The following is a 9968-nucleotide window of genomic DNA, read 5'->3' on the forward strand; positions in this document are numbered from 1 at the left end:
TCCAAACAAGAGATAGAGATAGAGAGCAAAGCAGAGCAGATAGACAGTCGGCTAAACAGAGAGAGGGAGTGAGGGAGGGAGGGGGATAGCGGAACGCGGCGCGCGCATGGCAGGAGGAGAGCATGGAGCCAATGGCCTGCAACCGCAAGAGCAAGACCACACTGGAGCTCTGGAGGAAGGAAGAGGAGGAGCGAATCAACCAGCAGGGTGCGAGGATTCAGAGCAAGCTCTCAGCAGCACGGCCAATCAGCCCATGATCTCCGTCCAATTCGTGCAGAAGGTGTGTAAGTTTGCATACGCAACTACTACTAGATTATCCTTCATCCACGAAGTTTTATTCTTGTTTCGTGCCTGAGAATCCTTACGTGATTCGGGCATGCATGATTGATGATTATCCATCCAGCACAAGGTAGTTGCACTTGTTCACACCCACCCGTGGAGGCCGTAGTTCAGGTAGGAGAGAAACAGGGCAGAGTTCAAACACTGGATAGAAGAGTCAAACAAGTGGACAAAGATGACAACTTTCGTCTGCAAGGTACACGTGATGAGCCGATAACAATCCAAACGCAACAATACTATATTGTTTCGGCTAGAGGAAAATTCCAAATGAGTATTTCTTTGCCTTTGAAAATGTCGCCTGCTGGCCGGTTGTGCTCAGTCTTCGCATTATACTTGCAAGCAATTGGGTCATAAGTCATAACACCACCAGCAGTAGCTATCCCATCATTACGAGTCTCTGGGCAACTTGGACAAGCAAGCAAGCAAGCGATTGACCTGACCGCGACATTCTTGGACCATGGGCGCAGGTCCTCGCCGAGATCATGGGGACCTACCTCCTCATCTTCGCCGGCTGCGCGGCGGTGGCCGTGAACCAGAGGACGGCCGGCACGGTGACGTTCCCGGGCGTCTGCATCACCTGGGGCCTGGCCGTCATGGTCATGGTCTACTCCGTCGGCCACATCTCCGGGGCGCACCTCAACCCCGCCGTCACGCTCGCCTTCGCCACCTGCGGCCGCTTCCCCTGGAGGCAGGTCCCGGCCTACGCGGCGGCGCAGGTGACCGGGTCCACGGCGGCGAGCCTCACGCTGCGGCTGCTGTTCGGGAGCGAGCCGGAGCACTTCTTCGGGACGGTGCCGTCGGGGTCGGACGTCCAGTCGCTGGTGCTGGAATTCATCATCACCTTCTACCTCATGTTCGTCATCTCCGGAGTCGCCACCGACAACAGAGCCGTAAGTAAACTGGAGGAGTACTGTGAGATCACAATCCTTGTCTTAGCCATTAATTTAGTTTTCTACACTTAACTAATTTTTGAAAAAGACCGGTTATAACGCAGCCTCACACACACACACACACACACACACACACACACATTCACACCACCAAACACCTCAGGCTACTGAAGATGGTGCCAAAATTACCGAGCTTAAAGATACGGACACATCAAATGATCAGCTTGGTAAGCTATCAACAAAAATTTACAGTCAATAATAAAAGATACGGAAACATCGCTATCTACTCAAGAGCGTGGACGTTGGGTCCTAGGTGTATATACACTCAGGAATTGAGTTGTCAAAAAAAAAAAACACTCAGGAATTGAGAATTTTTTTTTACAAGGAAAGTAAAAAAGTTCAGAAGTATTTTTTAAATAAACTTGAATCTCTTTTACACCAGTATGTAATTTTTCATCAACCAAAACCCAGCGTTGACTACTAGGCAAAAAATTTTTACTGCTATATACAAGACACTATATACACCAATTTGACCAAAAAAATTGTTTTCCCCCTGAAGTCAACGTTAGGTTTTGGTTGGCGGAAATTTACATATTGGTGCAAAAGAACGTCAAGTTTATTCTAAAAAAACTTCTACACTTTTTTGACTTTTTTGTAAAAAAAATTCTAATTTCTAGGTGTATATATACCCAGGAAACAAGGGGTATTTCCCATCTACTCAACTTATTGTTTCCGACCATTTTCTCCCTCTCTTGCAGATTGGTGAGCTCGCCGGTCTGGCCGTTGGAGCTACTGTGCTACTAAACGTGCTCTTTGCCGGGTATTCCAAGATAACTGCTACATTAACTCTATTTTACTCGCCATTTTGGACTTTGGTTGTCAACAAAGCCGTCTTTTGATTGAAACATGTTGATGGGTTCCTTTCTTACACATGACGCTTTTAGACTTAGTTATCTCGTAGTGTGAACAGCTAACTTTTTTTTTCGAGAACACCTTGAAAGGGGCAGGGGGTTCCTGCATTTCATTGAGAAGAAGAGAGTTGGTCCAGTTTATAAGAAAAACCGGACCCGAAAACCTAACATTCTCGGCTAATCAGGGAAAACCGAATGAAAACCCAAAAAAAAAAGAAAAAAAGAAAACGAGAAAAAGGCACTAGAACTTGGGGATAGGGACAAGACAGCTGCAGCATCAAGGGACATCATCAGAGCCTGCGATTTACTGATTTACCACAGAATACTACTCCCTCCGGAGTATTTGGACAACAAGCTTGCGATTTGTTGCATGGTCATGGTTTAGGGCATGTACAATGGTGCTATTTTAAGAGTGCCATGTAGAATAAATGATGAGGTGGATGAGAGAGAAATCATAAGAAAATGCTTGTCTTCTCTTATTTAAGAGAAGGCAAGAGATGATGTTTTAGGAATAGCTAGTTATTGAAGATAAGGCTAAGAGATGACCCATTGTAGATTTTTTTTTGTCGTCTCTAAATTACATGCAAGACTTAAAATAAGACTATCTTATCAACGATTTACCACAAAGCAGCATGGCGTCCCAGATGGCATGTCCATGTGGCGGACAACTCAGATGCCATGTCAAACAACACTGAAACTATTTGGAATCGCAATGTGAGGTAAAACTAGATAATTGCCGCAGAGTAGGTTAGCCTGCTATTGTACGTCTGTCATCTGTACATTGGTGTGGTAAAAATTTAGTGGGTTTTTTACACGATCAACGCTGTTTACATACCACTTACTGTTCATGTGAGTGCGTACGAAAAACTGGATTTTATTAGGTCAAACAACACTGAAACTATTCGAAATTGCAATGTGGAAGTACGATTAAAGGATCTTTAAGTTGCATTACATGATCATAAATTACAATCTAGAATTAGAAAATCATAGAGTGCACAATTTGAATTATTACCTATAAATTTTGTGAACAAAGTAAAATTAATTTGAAAACAATGGAGGTATGTGTCTTTTATTTAAGATAATTCATGTGATTATTTTTAAATATTTGCGTGGCGTGGGATCCATGTGTTGGCCGGGTTAGCTACCACATGACCTAACAAGTGGGGGTGCCATGTAGATTGTTTTTTCTTAGAAAAACTAGTATACGTCGGAACGGTTGCCTAGCCAGGAGTTATTGATGCCCCAGGCCAACTTCGAGCTACAATAGTGAACAGTAACCATGGTAGCTACTGTCAGCAAATGGAGTTGCTGCCATACCCCAGGCCATGGCTTCTGTAAAGTTTGTGGCCTGGCTACGTCTGTGTAGGAATAAAATTAAAGTACATGGTGATAAGAGTTTTTCTTTTCTGAAATCAGATAAGCGTTGACACTGGATAGTAGGTAAAAATCATTTTTTTTGCTATAAATATTTTAAAACAACGATATGGAAGCAGTTTCCATGACAAATCTACTAATAATATCAACATTTGGAGAAACAACCTAAGCATTAGTTTGTGTATATAGAAGCGGTTGAAATTTTTCTATATTTTGTTGCTGTCTACCATTGTGTTTCATGAGATGAATTTCCTAGTAAAATATCCCAGATTAAATTTTGTCATTTTACTATATTAAGAGATTAAAAAATTTGCGGACACGGCTGTGATGTGCAGGCCCATATCAGGAGCATCCATGAACCCGGCAAGAACCATCGGTCCGGCGATGGTCGCCGGCCGCTACACCGGCATCTGGGTGTACATCGTCGGCCCTGTTAGTGGCGCGGTTGCTGGTGCATGGGCTTACAACCTCATCCGGTTTACCAAGAAGCCACTACGAGAGATCACAAGGACTGGGTCCTTCTTGCGAAGTGCAAGGATGAGCTAGCTGCTTTCATAGTGTTGTTGCTTGTCGATAGTGAATGTCGATGATATGTTGTAATTCTCCAACCACACTGTAAATTTATTTGATTTTCTCTTCATCGTCTAATTTCACTAGTAAAGGATTGGGTCACCTAATTCTAATTGTGATGATTTTCTCTCTGAAGAAAGTAGGTCGTGCCCTGCAATTGAGGGCTTTATTCTACCACAACATTGACTTTTATGTCTCTAATGTACAAACTAACCTCGCCCGATGAGTGAAGTATTCAGGAAAGGGCATAGTTGGGGACCTATGTCAAGAGGATATGTGTGCCTGCTAGTGACGTCATTTGGGCTCTATTACATTATTTCACAGTTTTCTCCTGGTAATATAAAGTCTCTACTCTGAGTTGAATTCAACAACGTGTGGTTATGCTTCTGTAGGTTTGTAGTTGCTGAGTGTGAGAGAGGGTATGTATCTCCCCTAGTTATGTTAGCACCTATGGTGTAGGCTGGTTGTATGTCCTGGGGTGTATGGAAGTAGATGCTTCTTACTAGTAGAAGACTCTATTTTCTTAAATGAAAATGGGGGCCTGTAGGCTCCTTTGATAAGTAAAAACTAACCATGCCCCGCCTTCCTGATAACCCACAAGTATATGGGATCTATCACTGCTTTTTCGATACGAGAGTTGAACCCAGCTAGGAGCAGAAGGAATTGGTTAACAGAAACTAGCAAGAGTTCACTATAAAAAATGCAAAGATTGTCTGATGGTTTGTTTGAAAGCAAGTAATCGCAAGAAAGTAAATATTAACAAAAGTGCAATGGTGCAGCAAGTGGCTCAATCATTAATTATACTAAGGACAAACCAACGGTTTTACTTATAGGGCTCCAGGCATTCTCGAGGACACGGGTTTTTGGAGCATTCCGGATTTTTTTATGAAGTCTCCCGATGTTATTATCTGTATAACATCGGCTTTCGCCTCGAGGGGGTTATCGGCAATATAATTATTAAGTCTTTGACCATTTACCACTCTCGGTTTGGTCCCCTCCACATTGTTGATCATGGTAGCTCCAAACGGGTAAACATCTTCAACGATTAACGGTCCTCCCATTTGGAAAGAAGCATACCTGCAAAATATCTAAAACAAGACATGTACAAGAGAACTTTAGCACCAATCTTAAATTCACGTTCCTGAATTCCCCTACCATGATACATTCTAACTTTTTAAAACATATTAGCATTCTCATAGGCTTCATTCCTCCATTCATCTAAAGCGCTCATGTCAAGCAACCTCTTTTCATTAGCAAGTTTAAAATCATAATTGAGTTGCTTAACAACCCAATAAGCTTTATGTTCTAACTCAAGAGGTCAATGTCAAGCTTTATCATAAACCATTTTATATGGTGACATGCCCAGGGGATTCTTATAAGCAGTTCTATAAGCCTAAAGTGCATCATCAAGTTTCTTACATCAATACTTCATCGACCTATTGACAATCTTTTGCAAAATTAATTTGCTTTCTCTATTAGGTAAGTCAATCTTTCCACTAGACTGGGATGATATGCTGCTACTCTATGGTTTACTGATACTTAGCAAGACCTTTTACAACAGTATCATGAATAAAATATGAACCACAGTCAGTCATAAGATATCTAGGACTTCCAAACATAAAAAACATAACCTCTTTAAGCATTTTAATAGAAGTTTATGATCAAAACTTTTAGTTGAAATGTCTTCTACCCACTTAGGGACATAATCAACAACAGCTAGAATATGAGTGTAACCATGTGAGGTTGGAAAATGTCCCATTTAATTAAAGCCCAGACATCAAAATGTTCAATAACAAGAAAATAGTTCATTGGCATTTCCTGATGTCTATTAATATCACCAATTTTTTGACATGTATCACAAGAGAGAATTGACTTACGAGCATTTTTATAAATAGCAGAACAATAAAAACTAGACTGTAAGACCTTGTATGCATTTTTCTATCTCCAGCCTGGTGCCTTCCATAAGTACTAGAGTGACACTACCTTAGTATCTCTTCCTCCTTATGTTGAGGTATACAACGCTTAACAATATCATCCACTTCTTTTCTATATAGATGTGGATCATCCCAAAAGTAATGCTTCAAATCAAAGAAAAAAAAGTTCTCTTTAGTTGATAAGTAATAAAACGAATCTATGAAAAAGTAGAAAAGTGAAAACTTCCAGGTTGCGACAAAGTGGCTCACATGCAGTGCGCCACTTGTCAGTAGCAGAGAAGGTGGAATTGACGTTGCAAAGGGTACACCTTAATTAGTGATTTCACGCTTCTAGTAGCGGCATTTGAATTTGCTTTTTGAGTGGAGCGGCTGATGGGCGGGCGCGTTGCTCCGTTGGGCCGGCCTCTGGCCTCGAGTGGACTCGGGCCGCTTGTTCTGTTTGGTGCGAGTAGTGATGACAATGGCCTGACAGCAAAATGATAACTTGTTTTCTTCTTCTCTCACTTTCTCTCTCTTGTGAAACAACCTTCTTGTCTATGCTAAGAAAAGAAAGAAAAAAACTTAATGTATTTTTTAATTGTTTCTTCATTGTTGGAGTATTTAAAAATGATAAAATTAATATTTTTATTAATCATATCAATCCGCTCTGGTCTTATTGTAACACTGGAACGCTGTTCAGGTAATGACATATTTTTTCTCACAAAAAAATGTATCCATATATTTTTATGACATTTCTGTTAAAATACTTGTGAAGCCCCCCGACTTAATCGTATACTAATCATACAGGCAAATGTGTATGATCAAGATCAAGGACTCACGGGAAGATATCATAACACAACTCTAGACAGAAATTAAAATAATACAAGATTCATATTACAAGTCAGGGGCCTCGAGGGATCGAATACAAAAGCTTGAAAGCACAAGAGTCAGCGGAAGCAACAATACCTGAGTTCAGACATAAGTTAAACAAGACTACCTTAAGAAGGCCAACACAAAAGCAACAACAATAGAAAAGGCAAGGCCTCTTGCATGGGACCTCCTAACTACTCCTGGTTGTCAGTGGTCTCCATGTAGTAGTAGGCTCCGTCGGGGTAGTAGTAGCTGTCGGCGGTGGCATCTGGCTCCTAGGATCCACCATCTGATCGCAGCAACCAGGTATAGGGGAAAAGGAGATAGCAAAGCAACCGTGAGTACTCATCCAAAGTACTCGCAAGACTGACATCAGATCTATACTATAAGTATGCATCCGTATCAAAGGAATGGGCTGTATCTGTGGACCGAACTGCAGAATGCTAGAGGAGAAGGGAAAGCCTAGCCTACCAAAGACTAGCATCTTCAAGCATCTTGCAGCATTCAGAAGAGTACAAAATAGCATATTAAATAACAAGCATGTTGTAGCATTAATGACCAGAGATTCGTCCTCAACTCCCCGCGAGAAACCAATCCCATATCCATCATATCCATCTCATGTCTCAAGTATCCATTTCTAGTTGTAATAGATCTGGATACAACTCCGAGCGTCTGTTACCATGGACACGACTATTCGAATAGATAATTTCCCTTAGATAACTTCCCTGCAGGGGTGCACCAGATTACCCAACATGTTTGATTACTCTGGCCGGACACACTTTCCTGGGTCATGCCCGACCTCAGAAGATCAACATGTCTTAGTCCTCCCTAGGCTCCATAGAGAGGTCCCCGCTGGTATACATCCTAAGCACTCCGGGGTCTTGGGCCCATCACCCTTTGCACTCCGGGTCATTATGCGATGAGCCGGGATGAGCACCACTTCATCATGGATGGCACTGGCCCGACAGGCACACAATGTTGAACTCGACGTCTGACAGAGCTTTCGAAAGAAATGTACGACGCCAACACTACTAGGGAAAACCTTATACACAGAACTTTAGCAGTAGCGAGGGTCAAAAAAGCACGCTGGTGCTAAGTAGCCGTAGCGAGCCTGCGAAAACCGCGCTGCAGATAAAGTTCTAGCAGTAGCGCGTCTTCCTCTAAACACGTTACTACTAAAATTCCCACGGCTTAGCCGATAGGCTACACATAGTAGTAGCGACCTATAACGAACCGCGCTACCGCTACTTTCTTTGTAGCAGCGCGTTTTAGTCTAAACTCGCTACTGATAGAGGATATACAATTAAATGGAAAGCAAATAAAAAGGTAATTGAAAATGAAAGAAATAGAATAAGGTGAAAGGAAAAAAATGTGAAGAAAACTAAATGAAAAAGGAAAAAAAGAGAATGGTGTACCAGTAGCGTGTATTCCAGAACGCGCTGTAGCTAACGTAGCAGTAGCGCCCTGTCTGGAACGCGCTACTGGTACTTCTGACTTAACCACGCGGTTCGTCCTTCCCCACGGCCACTTCATCCCCCAAATCCAACTCCACTCTCGCCGCCGCCGTCGCCCCTCGGCCGCCGCGCGCTCTCCGCACACCCTCTACGCCGCCCCCGACCCCAGATTCAACGCCGCCCCCGCCCCCGACCTCAACGCCGCCCCCGACCTCAACGCCGCCCCGGACGCCGCCCCCGCCCCCCTGACCTCAACGCCGCCCCGGAGCCCCGACCATGACCTCGACGCCGCCTGCCCCTCCCTCGTCGCAGGCACCCGAGGTGAGCACGCCTGCTCCTCCCTCTCCCCTACCTTTGCCTAGGGTTTCTACCTCCATCAAATTAGTTAGGGTGGAAACGAATCGGATGCGGATGCGGCTCAAATGAGTTAGGGTTCATGTAAGGGTGGAAACGAATCAAATTTCTAAGATGAATCATAAAACGAGTAAAATTTGACCACTTATTTCACTTTATAGTTGGATAATTGGAATATCCGCTACCACTTTCCACCCCTATAGGTTCATAAAATTAGATGGTAATTAGGGCAGTAGTTCTTACGTACTAATTAGTTAGTAAGAACTAGGTACTAATTAGGTACTAGAATATTTTTATTTATAGTAAGTTTATTTTTAGTAAGAACTAGTTGAATTAATAGAACTAGTTAGTAAGAACTTGTTGCTATTTTTTTAGTTAAAGCAATTTTCCCACATCGACGTGGACGATGCCTATCCCGCATCCTCGTCGTCGAGTCGGCGGAGGACGACACCTGCTTGACCAGATGGGCCATGTCCGGGACTGGGCTCCGCCGGGGTGGTACTGGGAGGCGCTACCTACCGGGGGGCGCAGGTTGGTGAGGAGCCAGCCTGTCGTTGACCCGAACCTTCTTTGGTGGCGGTGGCGTGGGCCAGTGATGGTCCAGAGGCTCGAGGACTCCGCGGAGGTGGTGCGTCACCGTGTCAGTGAGGAGGACGCGCACGTCCGTCGCTACTTGTTTGCGTTGGAGCACAGGTTCTCCAATACCTGGCAGGTTCTCTAGGGATCTCACTGGAGCTATGATCCCGTGATGGTTCCTTCTCTGTGGGTGTCCACCGCCCGCGCCGATACCCGTCGTGTGCTAGGGTTTTAGTTGTACTAGTGATGTTATATGTATGACACTATTCGGGATGTATTAGTGATAATATTCAACGATGTACGGACGCATGAGATGATTTACTTTTGCTTATTGAATGCATGCTAATTTGAGTCTTATAAGATATTTTGAAATGTATATCTTGTGTTGCTCAATATCCAAGTGGCCGGTCATGTTTGCAGGTTACACCTTCGAGTGGCCTATGTTTTGCCGGAGTGTTGATTCATTTCCGTTCCGGCAAATTTCAGGCGCTCGATATATCCTATTTTAGCAAAGGTCATGCCGGATTTTTCCGTGAATTTTGGCATGACTTTTGCCAGAATATGTAGGAAATATCGAGTGCCCCGGATTTGTGTGTTGAGTATCCCGGTAGTTGTCTTCTATCGATTTTCAATTAATGTTTTAACTATGAACATAGGAAATTTCTAACGACAAAAAGGATTTCGGTATTTTCAAATACTGCAAAGACGAGCGCGGCC

General features: G+C 43.4%; 1 protein-coding gene across 1 annotated transcript; it reads left to right on the top strand.

Annotated features, from left to right (window-relative positions):
• On the top strand, positions 1-4264 carry LOC125510289 (aquaporin NIP1-3). Its single transcript, XM_048675434.2, has 4 exons — positions 1-280; positions 807-1229; positions 1988-2049; positions 3850-4264. Exons 1-4 carry the CDS (start codon positions 107-109, stop codon positions 4058-4060), a joined length of 870 nt encoding a protein of 289 aa, XP_048531391.1. The 5' UTR covers positions 1-106; the 3' UTR covers positions 4061-4264.
• Positions 4265-9968: the final 5704 nt, after the last annotated feature.

Source organism: Triticum urartu, chromosome 5A (assembly GCF_056163025.1).
Source record: "Triticum urartu cultivar PI428250 chromosome 5A, HENAU_Tu73, whole genome shotgun sequence".
NCBI lineage: Eukaryota > Viridiplantae > Streptophyta > Magnoliopsida > Poales > Poaceae > Triticum > Triticum urartu.